Source organism: Thunnus thynnus, chromosome 17, assembly GCF_963924715.1.
Source record: "Thunnus thynnus chromosome 17, fThuThy2.1, whole genome shotgun sequence".
Lineage (NCBI taxonomy): Eukaryota > Metazoa > Chordata > Actinopteri > Scombriformes > Scombridae > Thunnus > Thunnus thynnus.
The window spans coordinates 6,151,153-6,174,745 of record NC_089533.1 but is presented as its reverse complement, the minus strand read 5'-3'; the positions used below and the strand labels follow the sequence as shown (position 1 = coordinate 6,174,745).

Genomic DNA, 23,593 nt, shown 5'->3' with positions numbered 1-23,593 from the left:
AGTGTGTTACAAGCTGGAAGAAGAAGACCATAAATCCACCAATAAACACTACAGTTACAGTCCTGAGGGAAAGAAAAAAAAAAGCGTTGGACTAAATGTATTTTGAAATTCTTTTCACATGGATGAAAGTGATCATTTTACCGAAGTGAAGGTGTTTATTTTACCAGGGTGAAGCTGTTCATTACACCAAGCTGAATCTGGTTTTTTTTGTTTGTTTAATGAGTTCATGATGCTGCAAAGTTCACTTGAGGTTATGCAGATTTCCAACATCCTGATGAAACTGCAAGATACAGACTTTAGGAGCCATTTTCAATTATTTCTTTATGTTTATTTACACCTCCGACCACCAAATGGAGCATCTGTATTTTGAAGTACTTGATAGACATAATTAAGGTGTGTGTCAGTGTTATTGGAATCAGGTGTTGCCGCTTTGTCAGACAAGTTTTTGACTGTTCTCCTGCTGCATCATGCAACACTACTTTTATCCCCATTTTTGTGGTTTTGGACTTTCTGTGGAACATTTTGGTTTATTTTAAGCAGGAAGGGCACAATGCACCATATTAGCAGTAACTGGTGAGCTGCATTCAGCTGTATAATACATAGTTTGTGTAATATTGCTCAGAAGTGATAATGATATAACTTTAATAGCACTAAAACTAGATGGGAAGTAACACTGAATGATTGCAGATCTGCATGTTGCATCCAATGTTAGCACAACCTATGTTACCTCACATTACAGTCACCTTAAATATTTGCAGATTTGCATCGAATATTTGAAAAATAAATTACACCAAATATAAGATTTGGAAATTTGGAATATAAGATTTACTTCCTTGTGCTGGCATGCAGCAGCACTATACCAAGGTTAAATTTCACATTTCACAATATATTTGCTATAGTTTGCACCTTAAAATGAAGGTATAGCAAATGTATGCATGTCAGTATCAATTATAACAATTCTCTATATGTTGGTCACATTTCTGTTTTGCGCCATTGGTGAGTACAGTTGATGAAAATGTCTTTATTGGGAATAAGGAGGTCTTCTTCATGTTTACTAACAGGCCTAATTGTGAAAAATGATGTGTGGCCTGTTTGGTTGGTCTGATATTCCTAAACTCAATCCTGAGTCAACCCCTGAGCCTGTTGTATAGATTAAGATCATCGTATTCTCCTCACTTTTGCGTTTTTTTTCTCCTCTTTCGTCATTAAAGGACACATAAGGACAGCACACGAGCACACGCAGAATGTAATTTGTATGTATATATTGGGGCGCACAGTGTTTCTAATATGAAAGACCACAGTGAAGCTACCAGATGTGTCTCCACAGACACTCATACTGTTCTCTGAGTAAATGAGGCACCACCTCACCATCTTTGTTTTACCTCCGACAACCATCAGCTCCTTTTTTTCTCCTCAAAGCTTTGACATGAAAAATCGACACTCTCCTATGGATCTGATTGTTTTTTTCCTTAATAAGGCACCTGTCAAACATGCAGACAGATAAATGTTTGGAGGTGAATCATGGCTGAAGGGATGGATTCTTACCGTTCGTGAGTCAGACGTGGGTTATGTTATTGTCTTATGCTCGGTACCACCAGGGAAGACGATGTGGTGGTCTGCACATGGCATAAAAAACAACGGGCCTCTTTTTAAAGAATGACCGTCGTATGCGGTTCTCCAGTCAGATGTTTGCAGTAAGACATAAACTTAAACATTACATTAAGAAATGTCCATCATACAAAGGACCTCCCACACTATAGGATATGAGAATGAGCCTGGAGCTTGTGGTAATGCTTCTTGTACACAGTCTCAACTGACTGTTAAGAGGGAACACATTAGAACCCAATGACAGCCTGTTTTAAGTGAGTAAACTATGGAAACTGCTTGAAATGACATTTTAATTGAAGTGGCAGCCTCGGGGGATATTTACAGATTTCCTCGTTAAACATTTATTGTCGCATGTGTTTTTCGCTAAACTGTACAGTACACACACATTATGTCATGTTTCCTCTGCAGTTTCCAGTGTACTTCTTTCTTTCATCAGGATATTTACACTCTTTTTTTAAAAAAAAAAAGATTCTGTTTGCTCGCATTTATTCTTTTCCCCCCCTTCTTGTTTTTTAGGAGGTGTCATGTTTGCTCAATTTACAAAAACCCAGGAAAAACAGGTGTGTTGTTAAAAAGCCGATGACGTTGTTTGGCGGGAGGATTGAGTTCAACTCATCTGTCAGGGCCTAATTTTCTGCAAAAAAGAAAAAAATTATAATAAAATATAATTCTTCTGTTTTCATTTACAAGTTTATGACTGAACAAGGACAGAACATTTGCATTACGAGATGATGTGCATGAGGTCATCTTACTTTATAGAGCTGCTAACTTCTATTCCTGATGCTTCTCCATCCTTACAAGAATATAATTATGCAGAAAACATTATTGTGTGTGTGTCAGTCGCTTAACAGTGTTGTAATTGGCAGAAAAGTCAGACAGACACAGAGAAAACACTGGATGTTTGCTCTTTAGCACCGTCTTGACTGAGAAGAATTTCCTTTTTGGCTTATTAGTCTTGTGAAGGGACCTTTGCAGTTGCTGTTCTTAGATTTGTTACTCTGACAGAAAGAATTTGATCTAATTAATCACGGTAAATTATTAGATAAAATTCTGGATTAGGCTTTCAGATGTCCCCCATCCACGTGCTCATCGTACCTTCAGTTGGATGTTGATGATGTATGTGCAGAGTTTGACACTAGAAAGCTGTTTTCACATTCATCTGCTGAAGTTTCGCTGTGCTAACATTAACCTCTTAGCAGGCACCTTATATGTGTGCACAAGCCCCAAATTTAATGTACTCAATAAAAAGGTAACTGTTCATAATCCTGGTCTCCCAAAGTTGTCAGTCCACAGGTGGGACAGTGTTGTTGAACAGGTTAAATCTAAGTTGACGTGCACGTACGAGCATGTTTTGTGACATCACAACCAGTTTGCAGGCCAACTGTGTGATGTGGGAACCTGAAACCTTCAGTGCACATACACTGAGAATGGACTTTTCAGGAAAGTTGGAGAAATATTGTGTCCAGCAGTTAAACTTTTGAAATGAAAAAAATCTAATAGATAATAATATAAGATTCTGAACTGCCAATGAATGACATATTTTTTTGGCTTTGTTTGTGAAAAATCTGTTAAGTGTGCACCTCCAACACAAAAAAGATCCTTATCAGACATAAATCATTAAAAAAAAAAATTCAACTAAATAACTAAATTTCTTTATGTGTGTGCTCTGAGTTCTGCCGATGGAAATGGACCAAACTGGTCCTTTGATTTTGCCCAATCAGACCAGTGTGTGTGTGCAGAGGGCTGGACTGGTCAGTGGGAGTGTATCAGAGAGAAAACCATATATAAGTCATCGACATGCTTTAGAAATCCAGCCGTCCGTTTGTTCAATTCATCCATCAGTTGGTCTCTCTCTGCTTTCTGTCAGTGCTGCTCAGTTCTTTGTTCTCCTCCATCATGCTGGTTCCAGCTTTGCTCCAGACCTCGCTGATTCTCTGGTTGGCTCAGCAAACTCTGCAAGGCGGTAAGTGAGAAAACTCTGGGATTATATAATTATGTAGAGACAGAACACTGGTTGTTTATTAAAGCAATGCACAGTTTTGCAAGTTCTGTCAAACTTGAGGTTTTTTTTTCAACAGATATTTAAACTTGTCTTCATCAAAACTTCTGACTGTGATCAGGATAATTTATGTTTATCATGCTCTTGTTGAAAAAAATGAGATTCCTTTCCAATTCCTCCTCTATCTCTCTTTGTATTGCACATTTCAACAACAAAGTGCTTCACATAAAACATAAAAGGCATCAAGACAGAATGTAAAAGCAACACAAGACAACATAAAAAGACATTTAAATACAATTAAAAAGTATTAAATTGGAAATAAAAATAAACTAAAACAGAATAAGAGATGAAACAGGAGGATGAAAGTTACAGTGCAGTGTAAGATATTAATCAAAAGCCACAAATTTGATATAATAAAAGGCAGCCGCTGTGGCTCAGGAGGTAGCGCGGGTCGTCCACTAATCAGATGATCGGTGGTTCGATTCCCGGCTCCTCCGGTCCACATGCTGAAGTGTCTTTGGGCAAGATACTGAACCCTGAATGTGTGAATGTGAATGATTAGACCCTCCTGATGAGCACATTTGTACCTTGCATGTGTGTATGAATAGGTAAATGTGGCTTGTGGTGTAAAAGAGCTTTGAGTGGTTGGAAGACTAGAAAAGTGCTCTATACCAAAACAGAAATCTCATGCTAATTAGTATAAAAATAATGCACAATCACTTAAAATGATCAGTTTTCATCTTTACACAGATATTATTCCCCTTTGTTTGAGTATATTCAACTTAGCTTATTGCTTGAAAAACATATAATCATCAGGTAAAAAAGATAATATTGCTAAAACTGGAATATTTGTTGAAATTAAACAAATATGACAAAATAATTTTGATCTTATTTTAAAAAGTGAAGTACAGTCTGGGTTATTCTGCACAGACTTGTGATGTTTTACTGGTAATTCCGCATTTAGCTATAGTTATATTTAATCCCAGTTATAGCTGTAGTTGTCATGATAAATTCTTTTAATCTTACCTGTGGCATATGACAAAAGCAGTATGATTTTGTCACATGTCAGAGCTCAAAGCTCTCTGATGGATCGGTGTTTTCAGTGACTCACTTTCACTTACTTGTTAAATATCACGTCAGTGAGATTGAGGGAGAAAAAATGAACTGTGTTGGCTGTGTGAGCTCCAACATCACTGATCCTGTCACTGCGGTTTATATTATCTAATTTCTTTGGATCAAAGGAAAAGGTGGCAGAGGAAGGCTAAATTTGACGAAAAATTGTGAGACGAGCTTACTGACTCCTCACAATCGCCTCATTTTGTCTCATCCTCAGTCCATCAATGGGCGTCTGTTTCTCTGTCATCCTGTTGCCCAGTAAGGTGACGGTATTCATGAAACACTATAGTGACATTTGTTTCTCAAAGGTTTTCATTTATTGAGGACAGTCTTTCAGGAAGTTGTGAAAGGGCCTGAAAGTAAAGTTAATTTAAAAAAAAATTAAGTTATTCCCATTCTTGTTAGCTGCAACACCTTGTCTAACAAGTTATTTGGTTCAGCTACATGTCCATTATGTGGAAAACCATTAAAGTAAACAGGAATCTTTCTAAAAGGAGAAAAAAATAACTGTAATACAACTCCCAACAGCATTGTTAAAAAACAAATGTACATATAGACACTTGTTCGCTTGTTCACACTGTGTTTTTTTGTGTGCATTATTGTCTTATTTCAGGGTTAACATACAGTATATTTGTACCATACTGTGTATGTAGTTTGGTTAGTTTTGTAATGTTTTTATGTACGTTCTATTTAATGTAATTTAATTTAATATAGGTCTTTGTAGATCTATTATATGCTGCATGAGCCATTTCACATAGTATCACATGGTAATTTTTGGCACTTTTGATAACTTTTAAGAACGAATTGTCATTAACTTTAATGTCACTAACTGTATTTTTTTGTCATTTTTTCAGGGGTTAAGCCTCAGAGTGTAGCCTGGGGGAGAATGCTGCCAGCCAGAGGTATGAAAAAATGTTTATATAGTTTATGTAGTGTTTTGTGTTTTACTTGCCTAGTAAACTACTAAAGGTTTTTTGTCCTTAATGACCTTGACCAAGCTGCTAGCTAGCTACAGATTAGCTCGGAATGTTAGCTAAACTAGCTAGGCTACTAGCTAACGTAAATCCTTAATTTTATGGCGAACCCCTTGTTTGTAGTCATACACCAAGGATTAATGATATCATGACATCCTGGAAAAACAAATAAGACAACAAACATTTTCCTTACATGTGAAATTTCCTCAACTGTCATTGTCTCTCTGCTTTTTGTGTCTATTAGCGCTGCAATAATCAGTTGATTAACTGTCAACAAAGTATACAAATTCTCTGAATATTCTTGAGTTGAGGACAAAACAAGACACTTGATGATGTCATTTTGGGTTTTGGGAAACAGTGATCGACATATTTCACCATTTTCTGATATTTTATAGACCAAACAACTAATCGATTAATCGAGAAAAAAACCCCAACAGATTAACCGATAATGAAAATAATGGTTAGTTGCAGCCCTAATGTTTATTATTTTTCCCTTTAGGTGTTGGCATTGGAGTAAAACCTGGAGGTAAGTCATTACACTCCATTGTTTACAGATTTCTGAAGTGCAAATATGTGTAACTAACATTGTTATTTATGTTAATATGAAATGTTAACTCTTCACTTTAGATGGACAAATGACAAATTTGCATTGTTAGTATTAAGAATGTAACAAGAACACATATCTCTTGATTGAACTTTTGACTTATTCACAGCTTATGGAGATTGTTTGGTGTAATAAAATCACTGACTGTTGGTACTTTTTCGAAGTAGCAGGTGCCCTTGGAGCACTGGGGAGCCGATATGGCAGCAAAGCAATGAAGACTGGAAGTATGTTTAACTTCCTGCAGACAGAATGATCTTATATTAGTTTCATGTCATATACTGTAAGTAATGTTTACATTTTTCCCTTTTTTTTTTTTTGTAAATCTTAGTTGGACGTTATCCAGCGGCTCAGCCTGGTGCTGGTAAGTTGTCAAAGAGCAAATCTATACACATGTATAATGCATGTTGCAGCACTAGTAAACCTGTATAACTTATCAGTTGTCAAAGGCAAGTTCATGTATGCTTTAGCCAATAAAACAACCAGCAAAAATGTTTAATGTTCATAAAAATACAGCTACAACATCTAAAGTTAAATACGTATTCTGTGTTTCATTCATGATCATGCCACTGGATTTAAGTTTCACCCAATTTGGGTCAACATAGCACCCCGACCTCTAATGAAAAACCATAAAAAGAACCATACAACATTGGCTTAACTTCTGTTATTTTGACCCAGTGTTACACATGACAAACTTAAACTAAAAACTGTCACAAATATATATTGTTTCTTATATAACAAACCATGACATGTAAGTCTAAAATGAGTAGATTATAACAAGCTTTAGTTTGAGTAAATAACCCAACAGTAAAGTAAAAAATAACTGGGTCAAAACAACCCTTTGTCTTGTTGAGTGGCTTCCTGGGTAACGGTAACCCAGTATTGGTACCATATTGCCCCAAGCTGGGTACGATTTCAGTGATTCTTATTGCAAGGTGAAAAACTCCTCTTCTCTGTAGTGCTACAACAGAGAAACAACCCTTGTATCATAAGTCTGAATGATGATAATTGTTGGGAGACTCTTACTGTTCAACAACAACGTGAAATGTGGTTCCTTTCATCGTTTCCAAAGGGGGTTACAGAGCTCTCGGAGTAGGAGGTAGAAGAAGCCTGAAGCAAGGTGGATATGTCCCCCAGGGAGCCAACGGTATATATCAGTATAACCACTTATCAAACCCTCACAGCCTGCTTTATTTTTATTATCTTCCCCTGACTGCTGTCGTAGATTACTTATTGGCTCCATGTGGATAATGAAATTTAATAAAGCATTAAATAAATTTGATTTTACTGTACATCTTTCTTCTGATTGCAGGCGCCAGTCTGGGATTGGGGGCTGGACTTCCAAATGGACTGGGAATGGGTTTGGGCCAGGGAGGGAAACGTGGTAAGACTGGCATATAAAAGAAAATATAATCTACTTGATATATTGATTGATATTTCATATAGATATTGAATCAACACATTCAACTCTTCAATATGTGTTGATGGCTGCTGAAACCCCCAAGAGCAAAAATCACAAGGACAGCACTCTGATTATATGTTTATTCATGCACATGCCTGAATAAATATTTTATAAGCAACCAAACCCAGCTGACAAATTCGTTAAAGAACATTTTATTGACCCACCGCTATGTGAAAAGCTTCCATCTGTCATGAGTGTCATATTAAAGGCCCTGAAACCTATTTTCTGAATGTGCCTCCTACAACTCCTCCTACAACATCCACAGTCCTCCTTCTGTGCAAAAATGTATTTAAACGTTTATATGAAGCTAATATGAAGCTTCAGTCGTCCAAATGAGTCAAATCAAGTAGATATCTGTCAACGTTACAGTCTTTTTATTGCCAAAGTCCCTCTTTTTGTTACTATACTTCCACCGCAGCTCAACAGGGAAACACTGTCCGAGGAAACACAAAGAGGGAATTTGATGCTAAAAAGACTGTAAATGTGTCAGATATCCACTTGATATGACTAACTCAGACTGCTGAAGTCTCATATAAGCTTCAAATAAACTTGGATGTAATGGATTTTGGCCCCCATCACTAATTTTAATAGTCAGTATGAACAGGAGGAATGATTACAGCGAGGAAAACCTCTTTCAGTGTTCATATGGACATCTGACTGTTGTTTTAAGACAGACTTGAAAAAGGTGAACCCGTCCTTTAAAGAAAACAGTTAACATTAGAACAGTTTTAGTTATTTCACATGATATATCTCTTTGTTTTTGTCTGTGCTTTTCTTACTGAGTTGAATGGGGGCAGTTAGAAAAAGGTGATGGCATATATTTCCGTGCACCAATCAGAGTTCAGCAATATTTGAAACCAAAACTGATGACAGTTGAAGGTTTGTTTTCTCATGTTTCCAGACCACAGTTAATTAAATCTGATCAAATTACACCCACACAGCTCTGACGAAGCAGATTAGCTAATAATTACTATTTAAATGTTATAGAGAAACACTTAAGATATAAACCAGATTTTCAGGGGGATTTTAGCAATACAAGTGTGTCTGTCACAAGTTGGGGGTTGTTCACAGTTGTGTTCACACCTAGCAGACGAAAACTCTATGCTGCATGCAAATAGCAGAAAACTGTCAAGACTGAAATAAAGGTGTTGAACCACTGAACGAGAGACATGAAACTCATACAGATTAAACAGATTTTATTTTTTCCATAAGAGGCATTTATGTAATTATCTTCTTGTTGTGTGTCTTGTTTTTTTGACATCACACTAAAGCAGCTAATTGTCAAAAAAAAACAAAGATTGTGTAGCAATTTGAATGATCTGTGTAATGTTTTAGCTTAAAAAAATGAGACAAGGACGAAGACTAATCTCATCAAACATTTGGGCTTCAGCTGTGGAAATCTTTGTAAACAAAAATTAACTCTGTGTCTCTGTGACTTTCCAGTTTATGGCGCCGGCGTTGGCACTCTGCCAGGTAAATATTTATCTGATTTGTTCCACAATTTTCTAACGCTCTTTACCCACATGAGAGTACACACAATGAATTACCCTCCTCTGTTAGCTGTCTGCTTGTTTGTTTGATATATCTCAGCTAAGTGGCACTCTGTCATTGTCTGTGAGCATGATATATATAGGGCAGATCGCATCTCATGCAGATAAATGATGTGTCCTTGTAAAACAGAGTTCAAGGCGCTAGTAATGTCATATAAGTGCTTGTCAGATGTTAAGATTGGCTCTATGAACTTTGATCTTTGTTTTCTTGTCAGGATATGGGACTGTACCCGGCATGGGCCAACCCGCAGCCCGATCAGGTCAGTGATGAGTCTTGTCTTAACTTTTTATTCCATTCAGCTATGATTTGTATGCGGGAGGGTTATTTTCTTATGTCTCATCACTCTTAACATGACTGATAGCATCACACTTATATGCTGTCAGTCATAAACATCAGGTTCATCACAGAAGAGAGTTTGATAATCACATTGTTTAATCCATAAGGTGACTGGATAGTTTTGTAAAACTATATGTCTTTGATGTAACCAGTCATCCTGTTTCACTGAACTGAGCCTGGAGGAGATCATGTGTTTGGTTGTGTGTGTCCGCAGCTATTCTTGCACACTACTGGACCCATCACCCTCACATTTTTAGTGCACATTTATGACTGTATGCTCAAGGACCTCTCATGGTTGCAGTGACTCACAGTTGTTGAAAAACCTATTTTATAACATGTTTTATGCCGCCATTGACTGCTGACTCCAGCAATCGGCTAGGCTAAAAACAAGTCTGTTGCAGGGCACATTTTTGGCCTTTGGCTTGACTCAAAAACTGACATCTATGGTCTCATCTTGAACTGGAGCATCTGTAGATTAATTCCATGGCTGATATGTTATGATCCACTAAAGTTAGGCACGATACGAGATGTATAATATCCCCACTTGTCTTAGCTTTGCCGCCATCTTGACTGTAAGGGAGTCGGGAGGGAGTGAGTGAGAGTCAACCAATGGGTGACGAAACGGTGGCTACGTCCATATTTTTTACAGTATGCGGGTATGACATGCAACAGAGGTCCCCTGGCAAGGAATCAAACCGTGGATGATGCGGTTATGTGGTGTGTGCCTGAACCATCAGGCCACCAGAGCGCCACATATATGTTGTCGTCTTTGTTCTGCGTTGTATTTGTCTGTAACCTCTGTGAATTTGGTGTCTTCTTCACTGATATTGGGTTCATGTTGGTTTTCATAACCATCAGCTCAGCTCGGCTCTATTTTGTTTGCATAGGATAGATTCCCATGTTTGACTGTGTATCAGTGTTTCATCTGTGTTTCATGGTGCATTAGTTGCCCAGCTCTTATTGCCACACTCAGTCTGTGAGTTGATCAGAGTTAATGAGAGTTAATGTGTGTGGATTACTCAGTGCTGTGGTTTACAAGACCTGAAGGAGCTACTGGAAAATAGGATATGCAGCCTAAATACACATTAACAACTTGATTATAATGGGATTACGCAGAATTTTGCTCACGTATTTGATTTATTAGGCTGCAAAAACAAATCACTCACACACACACTCCGTTTGTTTGGGCCATTACATTTTTAAAATCTACTATCATATGCTGGTCACAGTTCTGGTTCATTGTAATTGGCTTATAGTATGCATGCAAACGTTAAATAAAAATCTGATGAGTGAAACTACATCTTCAAAGTGGAATTATTTAAATCTAAATATTTTTCACTTGTAAATCTGTTTTTTTTGTATGTTTCTGCTCCCATGTCTCATCAGTGTTTTACTAAACTTTATCTATCAGTTGTTCTTTGTCACATGCCGATGCTGTCTGAGTCAGGCAGTGTCTTTGTCCTGCGTTTGTAACATTGGTGTATTTATGCCATTGCAAGATCAGCAACATCTTGTTGTCATGGCATAATTTGTGTTTCGATGCTCTGACTCAGTGTAGTATTATGCATTTCCATCCACTGTGTTGCATCAATTGTGTGTTGTCTCTTTGTTGTGTCATTCCCCAATTATGGTGATAATTCTGTCCTTTTAAGCTGGGCTAATTTCATACCATAATGGATTTGACTTGTTGACTTTGATCAGTCTTGAAGTACTTCTCTTTGAGTACTGCTTACTCTAAGTACGATGTGTTATAGTGCAATCAATGCTCTTATATATACATCGGTAACTTGTCTTTAAATTTAAATACAGAATTCTAAAATATGTTTGCCACTGGCCACTGCAGTGTGCTGTTGACCCTTAAAGAAACACCACCAAGAAGTCATGACTGCATAATGATATTTCTCTGCCAGGTGTGTCTGCAGCAGACTTGGGCCAGGCTGTTCAAGATCTGAAGACAGCAAAAAGCAGAACACTTGGTTCCTTGTTCCTTGGACCTGAAATGCCCGACATGAGGAGAAGCAGTATAATCGGTCACACTGCTCCTGAATTACAGAAAGAAACTGGCTTTAGACCTGATGTACTGTCACCCGGAACACAGGTCAAAAGCCTTGATCCACTAGTAAAGTCACCGAGTCTTGGACCTACGACATTTCTTGATAAGATAAGTAGAAGTCTTGGTCGGCCCATTCCACCAGCACGAGGAGGAGAAATTTATGGGCTTACATTCTCACAAAGAAAGAGCACCGCAAGCCATGGAGCCACAATGGCCACTGGAGGTGCGCGACAGCAACACCCTGTTGATGAAGACAACATCAGAAATCTGGGTTCCTCCAGAGACTATGATTCATCTATTCAAAAAAGTCAGCAAGCCAGAAACTATGGATCCACTAGAGATTTCTCAGATGCATCAGAAATGGAAAAATACCGTGAGCTGTTGGCTTCAGAAGCACAGAGGGCTCAAGGTTTAGCGCCTCAGCCTCGTATTGGTAAAGACGGCAAACATCTCGGTCTTGCAACCCCTCAAGCACAAGGAGAGGAAACATATCGACTTTCACAGAGTCAAGATACCAGAACCTATATATTCTCTCTTCCTCCACCAAGTCAGAGATCCAGAATCTATTTATCTGCTGGAGCAGATGGGCAGGGTGTTGAAAACCTTGAGCTTGCAGGTAAATACCCAAACAGCCTTAAAATCAGTGGGACTATAGTTGCAGAAAACCATAATCAGGCTTCTGCAAATCCTCAAATGCAAAGAGTGGAGAGCGATGTACCGGGGATCCCAGGTGCAAGTGGAACCAAAAATTTAGCTTCAGCAGGAGGGCAAGAAGGAAAAGGCCTTTTCCAAGCTGAACATGATGGCAGAGAGCCAAAAGCTCTCGATATCCCAGAGCAGACTGGGAGGAGTACCCAGGGAACAAGTAAGAGCAAAGCTTTGTATTTTTCACCATCTCAATGCCTTTGTGTATGTCATATTTGTCTTTTTTTGGGGAAGATGATCCAGTCTTGAGATGCACACTATATTCGTCTCCTGAATTCCACCTTTACTATTTGCCTCTAAATTACCCTGCTTCTGTTTGAGGTTTCTTCTGATTTATTTAGTAATGCCATCTTGTTCTGGTGCCTGTTGTCTTTGCAGATTAGTGTCTAAACAAATTTATTTTCAGATGACCCTTTTGAAGTGTTTTTATAGGACTTCTAACTAAAGGCTTTTGCCCTTCAGCTGACTAATCTATTACCACATCTACACGTAGCCACTTCATGTGTCTTGGGAATATTGGATAACAATCCAATATCAAAAAAGCCGAGACGAAATGCAACCAAGACACATCAGAAGTGAATCACCATCCAATTAATGTATGGTGAGCAAAACCTTCTCGCACTTTTGTTCCACCCATGTGAGTCACTCGTGGTTGTTGTTTGTTGCTTGGTAGCTGCTCACTAGCTAGCTAAACGTGTCAGTGCTTACTTTGTGCTTAGCATGAGAAAACCAAAGTAAACACAGTTAGACTTCTTATTTGGCTGATGGATATGCACACAATTAGCTAGTCAAGTCAAGTCAGTTTTTTTATACAGCCCAAATATCACAAATTTGACCCAATTTGTACAACATATGACACACTCTATTCTTAGACCCTTTTAAAGTGTAAATAAAAGTGGATATTTATCTGCATATGAGTCACATGAATGTGTAATAAGGGCCATGAAACCCTTAAATACAGACTTTGTTTGCTCTATGATCTTGCAATGGTTGATTTTGTTAACTTGTTCATTACTAAGTGGGCATATTTCGGATGACATTTATGACTTTGGATGTACAGTCAGTGTCTGCTCAGGTTATCATTTGAGGTGTATGTTAGTAACATTTAGGATAGATGGAGCCGTTAAGTCTTTAGCTTCCTGATGAACAAGTTCTTCTCATACAACAAGTTTCTCTTGTTGTGTGTTTGGTTCTTTGACGTCTGTTTGCATGTTTGTGTTTAGTTGGTGCTGCTGTTGTGCTTCAAGCCATGATCAGGATATCAATACTCAAATTTACATTATAAAGCTTGAAGCTGCGATATATGGAATATGCTTGTCTGTGTTTTGGAGCGTTTGTAAGCTGTGATCAGTCTGTTGTGATCGTCAGGATATGATAATGGACCTGGAGTAGAAAACAATGCTGAAGATTGAAATGGCAATCGATTACTTGTCTTAATATCGTAATAAAATGGTATTTGTTGTGATCTCCAGTTCATGGACCAGCAGCTGGAGAGACCAGTGGCACTAGAAATGGTAAAACCGTTGCTTGGCACGCTGAACGGTGTCCTTGTTTAATTTCACCTTTACATGGATGGAGAATCATAGGTTTAAGCTTCTGACAGATCTGTAATTAGAGTCATTTTAAGTTTTCTGGTATCCAGGATATGATCCAGGAAATACAGCTCTGAATAGATCAATCATAAACTCCTTCTGTACCTGTTTCCAAGCCTATACCATCACAGGATTGAACGTGTTGGAAAAAAGAACTAATCTTCCTGACTTTAGACACAAAATAGATTATTATTATTAATAATTTTGGTCACTACGCTTAAGTCCAGGTGCTGCAGGGCCCTAAAGCTGCTCACAGGAATGACAAGCACCTGCTAATCTCTCTGGAAATCTCTCTGCTACTTTTCTCAGTGTTTAAACTTATAGTGAAAGTGCAACAAGAGTTTTGAATTGTTGTGGTAAGAGTAGAAATACTGAGCATACAAACAATCAGTCTGAATCAGACAAGTACGATATTGGGTTTCCAGTTTCTTATGAAAAGGTATTTCGGTATGGTCACAAATTGTCACAAACCTCATGAGTGCAAACACTACTGGACATATTTTAAATTGTATTTAACAGAATTTGCTTTGCAGGTCTGTGGGTGATAATATTGAATCCAAACACTTTCACTGCGTAAAAATATGTGAAAGTGACACTTGTAGAAACCAACCAACAGAGAAGTAACACAGGAACCTGAATCTCAATGCTGCTTAGTCTCATTTTAGATCTTACAGTAGATTGTACAGTTGAGTCTCACTGTTCCTTTTTCCGTTGTAAAGTTTGTTTACTTCTTGGTAACAAGAACCGTGTGTCTTCTGATTATACTAAATCAATGCTGGGTGCTAAAAGTACTGATCTGTTTGTTTTTCCGATCTCTGTTCATGTATTGAACTCAGACATTTATGCGTCACTAAACATACTGTACTTTAATATCTGCTATGCTGTGTTTGTCTTGACTATTAGCTTGAGATACAGTCTCATTCATACAGTTGCAAAGTATGCTTGCTGTAATTGGAAAGGGTGTTTTTTTAAATGAGGAAATTCTTGTTGTTACAAATATTGGATTCTCCTTTAAGCCAGAAACAATAAGTTATCGCGCCTGTTCTTGGTACAGTTGTCTATGGAGGATTTATCACTAATACTTTAAGCTCTGCATTATGCGTCTCGTTCTGTGTTTGCTTAGAATTGATTCAGCTGATGATCTCTTAATCACTGATCTGGTTTTCCAGGCAAAGAGCTTCAGATCTTTTTATTCTATTTTATATCTACTTATTATTATTATTAAGGAAAATCTAGATTTTGTCCAGTCAACGTTGGTTCTTCTTATCATTTTCAAATTTGTGTTTCAGGTTGTCAGATACTCGTGAAGCAAACAAACTTTGTTTTCAGAACAAAAGTTACAAAGTGCTTTACAGGAAGATGGAAAGAAAGAGTGAGACAGATGAAACAAAGACAGAAATAATATGCTTTTTGTGATTTTCTGTCATTTATATCCTGTTATAATGTGAGGTGTCTATATTAAACATGGTCAAAGGTCCGAAACTTGAGGTGAATGTATGTAAAAATGTTCCCTGAAAGTCAAAAGTCAGGGCTTCAGTCTGCTCTGAACACTTTGTTTGCAAAGTTACCTCTACTTCCCCATCGAACAGATGTCAGATTGTTCACCGTCGTTCAGTAGCCTTTGTTGCTAAGATCGTTGCTATGGTTGTTCCACAGGTTGTTCACGTTTTCCACTCACATATTGCGGATCAGATTTGGGCGTCGACATGTACAGATGTATTTGACAAGTTTATATTTCAAGTAAAGAATGTGAAAAAGAGGGGAAATCAGACTGCTAGTGTTTGTTTGAGCTGGCGGACGTTTCTGGCAGCCTGTGGGAGCTGGCCAATCAGAACAGAGTGGGGTAATTGGGGGGTCTTACAGAGACAGGAGCTAAAACGGCCTGTTTCAGACAGAGGCTGAACTGAGGGGCTGCATAAAGAGCCAGTATAAGATAAATAAGGAGTTTTTTTGAACTATATATCATGCAAAGATATTCCAGTAGAGCCCCAGAATAAAAATATAGACCAGGGAATGTGCATAATACGTCCCCTTTAAGAGAAGTTTCAAGATCTAGTGTTGTGTTTTTGTAGGATTTAGTTGTCTCGGTACCCAGCAGAGAAACCATCCAACCCTGGCAAAGATGTTGAATTGTATTTTATGCTTCTTTGTTCCACTGACAGCTGCATGTGTCAAACACTCTGTTTACAGCAACAACCAAATCTTGTGTATATAGAAACTACTGAGTGAGGAGGGAAATTATGTCTCAGCTGAATTGTGTGTTTGAAATAGGATTTTGATTAAAACCTGATGTGTCTACTTATGTCTGCAAAGACGTCCAGCCAAGAGCAGTATCGTGTGATCGATACTCATGTTTTTCTCTATAAATGTTCTCACTAATGTTTTGTAAAAACAAAAAAAAGTGAGGGATTGTGTCGCTCTGGCCCACAGCCAGTCAGAGGAGGATTCAGCTGATCTTGTGTTGTCTTCCTCCACAGGCTATAACGGTGGAGTGGGAACCTATCCTGGAGCAGGCCTGGGCCCTGGAGGCTACGGTCCAGGTAATGTTATACAACACAGGAAAAGTAAAAGTCCTTGTTAGCAGATGGAGATGTTTATGTAGATTTAAAATACCTGTGTGGTGAAGGATTTCCATGCACTGCTCACAGGTTTGGGACAGGGAGCATACCTGGGTGGCGCAGCTGGAAAACTTGGAGGTAAGCATGTACATTTTTCCTCCATTTGTATTGTCTTTGTTTTGATTGAGGGGTTATTCTCACTTTCTTCCTTTTGCACCATGTCCAAACTCTTTCTCTCTCTCTGTAAAATAAATCTCAGCTGCTGCTCTTGGACAGGGAGGGTATCCACATGGCGTTGCAGGGAAGTCAAACGGTAAGGCTTTAAAGTAATTATTCTGTCTGTATATTATCCTTTCTTTTCTTTCTCGGTTTTTGCTCTGACGCTTGATTATTTAAGGCGTCGTCCACAAACCCCATGACCCTTTATGCAAATATAGAAGCTTGTCTGAAAACACAGATTTAATAAGATAATCAGGACTTTTCTCCAACTGAATTTTAATGTTTAGAAGGTGAATAGCAGCGATGACTCACAGCCTATCATGTTCCAGACAGGAAAAACTCAGCTGCTACTCCTACTTTGCCTTGTAAATTAATCATTTGCTTGTGAGTCTCATTAGTTTAAAAAAACAAAACAAAACTGTGTCTCCCTGAGTTCATCTTGCCTTCAAGGTCACAAGAGTCGCTGCTTCGGTATGTTGTAAATAATTGATAGTGCTTTTAAAAAGTAGAAGACAACAACAATGACAAAGGATTACACTCAAAACCATTTCACTCATCCCCAAAATTGTTCCTCTGTGAATCTCTTTGTTCTTTTTTTTTTTTTGCATGGAAATAAACATTCCTTTGAAGCTTCAGAGCCAGCCATGTTTCATATTTGTCTCAAATACTGATGTGTTTTGTCATCACAGGCTATGGTGATGGAGCAGCAACAGGATACCTCGGTCCAATGGCGGCCAATGGCTACGGTAAGTTGGCAGCTCATCAGTGCGTGCACATGAGAAATTCAAATCCCGCCAGTCAAATTGTGCACTGTGCAAAGGACGAGAAGGTAACACAGAAGACAGTTTAAACTGAAGAACCACAAACTTTAACCTTGAAGCGTGAATTTTCTGCCTGGAATGACCGAGGGATCGTTCTTCATTCTGTTTGGTGTCAGAGTGAATCTGCATCAAAGCCGTCACTGACAGGAGGGATGATACTCAGGCTGATGCTTTGTGTTTCCTTGTTCTGCTCTTACTGTCGGTGCAGAGATGTTGGTGCAAAAGCTTTTTTCGGCATGTGTGCACAAGACTGTCTTTGGTAGTGGGTATAGTCAGAAATGTTAAATACAGCACTGCCTCTGAAATAAGATTATCTTTGAAATTGAGTTTTTAGATGTAAATGTGATCTTTGAAATGTTCTAACATCTTGCTCCTCCTCTCAACAGGTTACCCAAATGGGAATGGGAATGGGAATGGAAATGGGAATGGTTATGGCGATGGTTATGGAGCTGGTGAGTACCGTCTAAAAAATAAAAAGTGGAAAAAGGTGGAAACTTTAAAAGTCATTAGCTCCAAGACATAATTATAATGCTAATTAGAACTATGTTTCAGGGCATGGTTACCCTTCAGAGTTAGCTGATGTTGCTGAGAACAAAGCAGGGAAGAGTCAAGGTAACAATTTCGAGGCGTAATAACCTGCTAAAACCCGTAAGAGGTGATGGCACTAACCCATAGATGCATAACCTGCGACTAAGATAAAAATAAAGATAAAAATAAGAGGCCATCAGAAAATAAACACTTCTTCTGCTGAACACGTCCAGTGTGGTCTGATATCCACTGGGTGTAGCTATTGTCTCTTATTTATAGAAACTGACCAGTTGAATCTGGTGGTTTCTGACTTTCTGCTCCTGTAGATGCTTTTTCTGACAGTTTTATTTAAATGGGTGAATTGGTTCATGGATCAACAGCGTCTGACCTTCACTTTTATGTGTGTCTTGAATTTTCTATCCTTCAATACAGGAGCCTACGCCGGACAGCCCCAGGCAGCGTATGGTAAGAGAGATTTACGATTGAAGCAGCATCAGGGACAAGAGCTAATGTGTGTTCCTCTGGCTGCTGTACACTGTCAAAAATGCACCGAGACAGGACCAAATAGACAGCAATGGGACTGTGGGAGCCTCCATCAAAGCTGTAGAGTCCTAGTGGATAAAGATAATATGAACAAATTGTTGTTCTTCCCAGTGTGCAAAGCTGCAGACTGTGTAATAGTTTAAGTGTGTTCAAATGTGTGTGTGTGTAGCATTTGATTATCTAATAAAAAGATATGTAGTTCCAATCAAATGCTACAGCAAAAAAGTCAAATCACCCTTTACTTGTCTACAAAATCTCAGCCAAATCAGTTATTTTTTGAGAAACTGTTCAAGCTGGAGGGAAAAATGCCAATTCACCAAACAGAGCTCTGTGAAAATTTTCCGTGATGTTTGAAAACTTGTCACTGAAGCCCCCGTCGTCTTCTTTCAGGACCACTTGGTGCAGGACTGGAATCGCCCGCCGGTAAATATGGTGAGCATAGCTGACGTGACCTCATCCTTCAGTCGCACTATTAGTCAGACTTTTGTCAATGTGGCTTTCTGTGCATGAGTCAGACTTTAGCTAGAGAATAGCATGAAGCTGTGTGATAATGTGTGCAGGTGAAAAAAGAAAGAAGAGATATGAGTCAGTTTGTCCATCTGATTTTTTATTTTTTATTTTTTTCCATGCAGGAGGAGGAGCTGCTCAGGTTCCTTATGGTGGAGCTCCAGTGATTCCCACTGGACTGGAGGGTAAGAGCTGCACGTGCTCTCAACTTTGCAACCTTAATCCCTGTAATTTAGAGTCATTGTATTAAGTTACATCAAGTGATGCATGATAAGAAGTTCTGCCTCGGCCACTGAAAATACTAATTAAACAAATTAAACAGCTTAAAAAAGTTTAGTGTCACGCTGCAGGTTGTACATGAGAAACGATTTGTTGTTAATTCTTAATTTATTAATTAACACTAATCCTTGCGGCTGTACAAGCTACTAAAATGTACTGAGCCTACCGAGAAAGGATGTGGGTTTACTTTAACCCACTGAGGTCAGTTCTTCTTCTATGGTGACACTTAGCTCGCTTCTCGCAGTGTCACATCCTTTGATGAGGGGGTTTGAGAGCCACCTCAACTGCCCATCTTTAAACTTTGCACTGAGCTCAGCAAAGGTTTCAGTTCATAAGGGTTAAAATATACAGTTCAGTAGAGCTGTAGTGATAAGTGGATTATTTTGATAATTGATTAATCGTTTTAAGGCAAAATTCTTGTATTCTAGCTTCTTAAATCACTTTCTTTACAGTTAACTGAATATCTTTGGGTGTTTGGGACAAAACAAGACATTTGAGGTTGCATCTTGAGCTTTGGGAAACGAGCAAAACATATTTCACAATTTTATGACGTAATATAGACCGAACAACTAACCAACTGATCGAGAAAATAACTGACAGAACTGATAATGAACTGATAATGAAAATAATCGTTAGTTGCAGCCCCAATAGACATACCCCAACAGAAGATAGGTGGGCCTTATCTAATGTGAGCCTGCCAGAGGAGCGACAGGAATAGAATGAGAGAGGAAGGTGGCGTGTTACTGATAGCGATATCTTTGGTTTGAGACCGCTGTGACGGACATTGAACAATAACTCTCATCCAGCTGATTCCAGTCTTGCACCTAATTTAACTGAAACCAGCCTGAAGCTCAGTTCTCGTCGCAAGAGGACCGCCGGGTCCGGCCCCAGAACCATGTGGAGAGCAAGAAGTGACTTTTTCTAGACTTAGGCAACCAGTTCACTCAGTATATGATGTGGCATGGTAGTAGCTGGTATAGTCATAAGGCTGGGTGGTGATTAATTCCCCTACACCTACACCTAACGACTGATCCTTCCCAGCACTACCTGTCATGACACCTTGAAACCATTCAGTGGTAAACTGGATCCAACTATGAGTTAAAAACCGGGGAAATGGAAAATGATTTAAACAGTGTCTCTTTTTTGTCTGTAGTAAAGATTAGAGTATTACAATAAGTAATAGGTTACAATAATACACTCCAAGGTGTCCCTATATATGTAAATCATGTAATCAATTATTATTTTTGATCATCAGGACACATTTGATTGATTTGACACAATAAACAAAATAAAATCAACACCCAAACAATTCATTTTGTTACACCAAGACAAACTGTTGTTTTAGTTTAACACAACATCACATGTGACTAAATACTGATTCGACGGCTCTGTTATCCCTGCAGGTGACGTCGGCTACCCGTACGGCGCTCAACACCTCGGCCCCGTCGGTGAAAGCGCCAAAGCCTCAAACAAAAATGGTGCGGATGGATGAATGTGTGCAAGCTGTAAAGTGTGAGAAACTATGTGTAATGGAAAAAGTTCAGTTAAACCCGTGTCTGTTCTCTTCGGGTGTTTGTGGTTATTTTTCTACAGCAGCTGTGTGTTGGTTAGATTTTATTTAACCTAACTCAGATAAACTGAACAAACAATACTAGGTAAAAGGTAAAACTGAGATAAGACAACTGACAGTAGTTTAACAAAGAGTTTACAGTTGAACTCAGCAAGAGAAACCTCATGAACCTTAAGGCTTTCTCTCATATATCTGCATTTGCATTATGGGACAGACCACAAGTACGTCTTGTGATGTGAGATAATGCTGCACTGTGTGTGTTCATGTCTCAGTGTGTCGTATCTGTCTGCAACAACAACATTTCTCTTCTGTTATGTCTTGCCATTGTTACCCCCTCTTGAAGTTCACATGTTTTGTGTTGTTTCAGGAGCCGGAGCAGGATACGGAGTTCATCAAACAGGTGAATTTTCATGCATTCGTTCATTTAAACATCTCCTCACACCCCTAACTGTGCAGTAGGGGTGTGAGTTAAAAAGTATGAAGCATAACAAAAACAAAACATTTTTAGAGTGGATATGACTTGTTACGATAATGAGTCAGCTCTTTGTGTTTGAGCTGTAGCCATTCTCTGACAATAATGTGTATGTGTGTGTGAAAGAGAACAGTAATGACTAAGGTACAGAAAAAAAGAGGGCTGGTTCAGTTTGGAGTTTACTTTGAGGCCTCACCAGCAGTCGGCCCTAAACGGCGTTCATCACAGAAGCTCTTGTTCAAGTTTTATTGTCTGTTATTGTTGCAAAAGGGGAAAAAATGGAGTTAGTTGGCTTAACAGCTCTCAGTAAAGACGAATAGGTAAACAGCAGCTGAATGAAGGCGACTCTCGACGCTGTTAAACATGAGCAATGAACACACTCGGGTCCTGTTTCACACGCAGATGGTGTCAGCGTTTTAGCCCCATAAATGACGGTCGCTCGGAAATTTGCAGATAAATGTGTGAGCTCTACAGTTTTGTTGCATAATATGTATTTTTTTTTATCTCTTTTGATTAGTCAAATGTGACGAAATGAATGCAAGTCGCGGCTTACATGCAAATTTGTTGAAGCTTCATGTTATTCTCCCTTTTATTCTACATAAAAACACTGAATCAAGATTTATCTCCTGTCCTGGCTGATAATGTAACTTCTCTGTATGTGTTTGTTTAGGTTACGGCGCACAGCTAGGAGCAACTCAAGATGTCTTGGGTAAGCAAGAAAAGAAACCCAGACTTCCTCAATAACGATCAACTTCCACTCACTTTGCTGTTTCCTGTGACCTTATTAGTCACGTCTTCTTGCATAATATCACTGCACATATTTTACTGCATGTTTTTTTGTACAAAATAGCTCTCATATCTTACTTATTGTGCGGTTTTGCATGTGTCTTGATATTACTGTGCTTACATATGACATACAAATTTTTCATCCTGAGTAAGAACAAGAGGCGAAGCTGCTTTTGTTAAATGAACTCTGTCTCTGTGCTGACATGTTCCTTTTACATGCTCTGAACATGTTCTTTTTTACTTACAGTAGCTTGCACACACAAAAAGCACAACTGCATGCATTATGGATTATTTTTCACTCAGGGGTGTGGAGGCTGCATAGTGAGTTAGCTGAGTCGTCTAATACAAGTCAAAAACCTTTTCTTTTTTTTTTTTAGCATGTTTAACTGACTGTAGCTGTTTTGTTGGGGTTTTTTGTTACTGCTGCTGTTTCCATCTGAGCACATTTTTAACCGGATTGATCCTTTTCACAGGAGAACCAGTTGGCAAATATGGCGGCGCTAATGGAAATGGATACAAAGGTAAGAATGAAAGGGAGGTTTACGAATAGTGCATGAAGGTCCAATCAATCAACTAATTATAAAACAATTTAAGGATTCCACTTATTTTGACACATGTATTGATTCTTATCATCATAAAGAACCTTTTCACTTTTTAAGAAACGTAGCCTGAATTTAAAACTCCTCTGATTTGTTAACGAGGACATTTTTTTAGTGTGTTGTGCAATCACACAATGTGGTCTTGTGGTAATCAGTGACAAATCAAATGCATAAATCTTTACTGATTGAGAATCACTGTCCTCCTTCCCTTTGTCTTTCTCTTTATCAGGCTAATTCAAATGAGCTGGACTTCTTCAAGTGGATCATTTCCATCATGTGTTCACTGTAATGTGTTTTTAAAGCTTTTTTGTGTCTATTCTGTCCAGTTGTGTTGTCTGTTTTGTCTTTTTTAAAAATTTTTAAAAAAAATTTGTTAAAAAGCCCCTTGTGTTTCTCTGTAAGTGGAGGTTTGCTGTGCCCCACCAGTCTCATTCTGTCAAAGACTGGTGGTGAACATGAATAAGTGCAAGAAAAGTGTCTCTATGTTTCTGGAATGAATATTAAAATGATGAAATTTACTGTTTTAATCCAATAAATTATAAGTCAAATGATGCTGAATCGAAGCCTCTGAGTCATAACATTTACATCATGTTTACTTGTACACGTTGTTCTATTTGAAAGCCTCAACCAAGCCTCATCCGTGCACAGGAAGTTTTACCATTTCCTTTCTCATATAGGGCAACAGTACGTAAGCGAAAGATCACTGACGGAGAA

General features: G+C 38.5%; 1 protein-coding gene across 7 annotated transcripts; it reads left to right on the top strand.

Annotated features, from left to right (window-relative positions):
• Window positions 1–937: 937 nt before the first annotated feature.
• On the top strand, window positions 938–23,437 carry LOC137201051 (uncharacterized). Of its 7 annotated transcripts, XM_067615892.1 has the most exons (25): window positions 949–2,168; window positions 3,476–3,571; window positions 5,578–5,625; window positions 6,197–6,223; window positions 6,469–6,525; window positions 6,630–6,662; window positions 7,371–7,445; window positions 7,611–7,682; window positions 9,204–9,233; window positions 9,526–9,570; window positions 11,558–12,565; window positions 16,475–16,537; window positions 16,646–16,693; window positions 16,815–16,868; window positions 17,464–17,520; window positions 17,982–18,047; window positions 18,148–18,207; window positions 18,556–18,588; window positions 19,057–19,098; window positions 19,299–19,358; window positions 20,856–20,930; window positions 21,390–21,422; window positions 22,165–22,203; window positions 22,754–22,801; window positions 23,109–23,437. In XM_067615892.1, the coding sequence occupies exons 1-25, from the start codon at window positions 1,997–1,999 to the stop codon at window positions 23,111–23,113; spliced, it is 2,346 nt and encodes a 781-aa protein (XP_067471993.1). In that variant the 5' UTR covers window positions 949–1,996; the 3' UTR covers window positions 23,114–23,437. The 7 variants fall into 7 exon arrangements, with proteins under 7 accessions (XP_067471995.1, XP_067471993.1, XP_067471997.1 ...); XM_067615894.1 differs by lacking the exon at window positions 20,856–20,930 and having other exon boundaries at window positions 938–2,168; XM_067615896.1 differs by lacking the exon at window positions 949–2,168 and having other exon boundaries at window positions 3,439–3,571.
• The last annotated feature ends 156 nt before the right edge of the window (window positions 23,438–23,593 follow it).

Excerpts from the sequence above, each read along its gene's own strand:
- LOC137201051 (XM_067615892.1), top strand. The coding sequence starts at position 1,997 with ATGTCATGTTTCCTCTGCAGTTTCCAGTGTACTTCTTTCTTTCATCAG. Across the intron at positions 12,566-16,474 it reads GAGGAGTACCCAGGGAACAA|GCTATAACGGTGGAGTGGGA; the intron begins GTAAGAGCAAAG and ends CTTCCTCCACAG. Across the intron at positions 22,204-22,753 it reads AGCAACTCAAGATGTCTTGG|GAGAACCAGTTGGCAAATAT; the intron begins GTAAGCAAGAAA and ends TCCTTTTCACAG.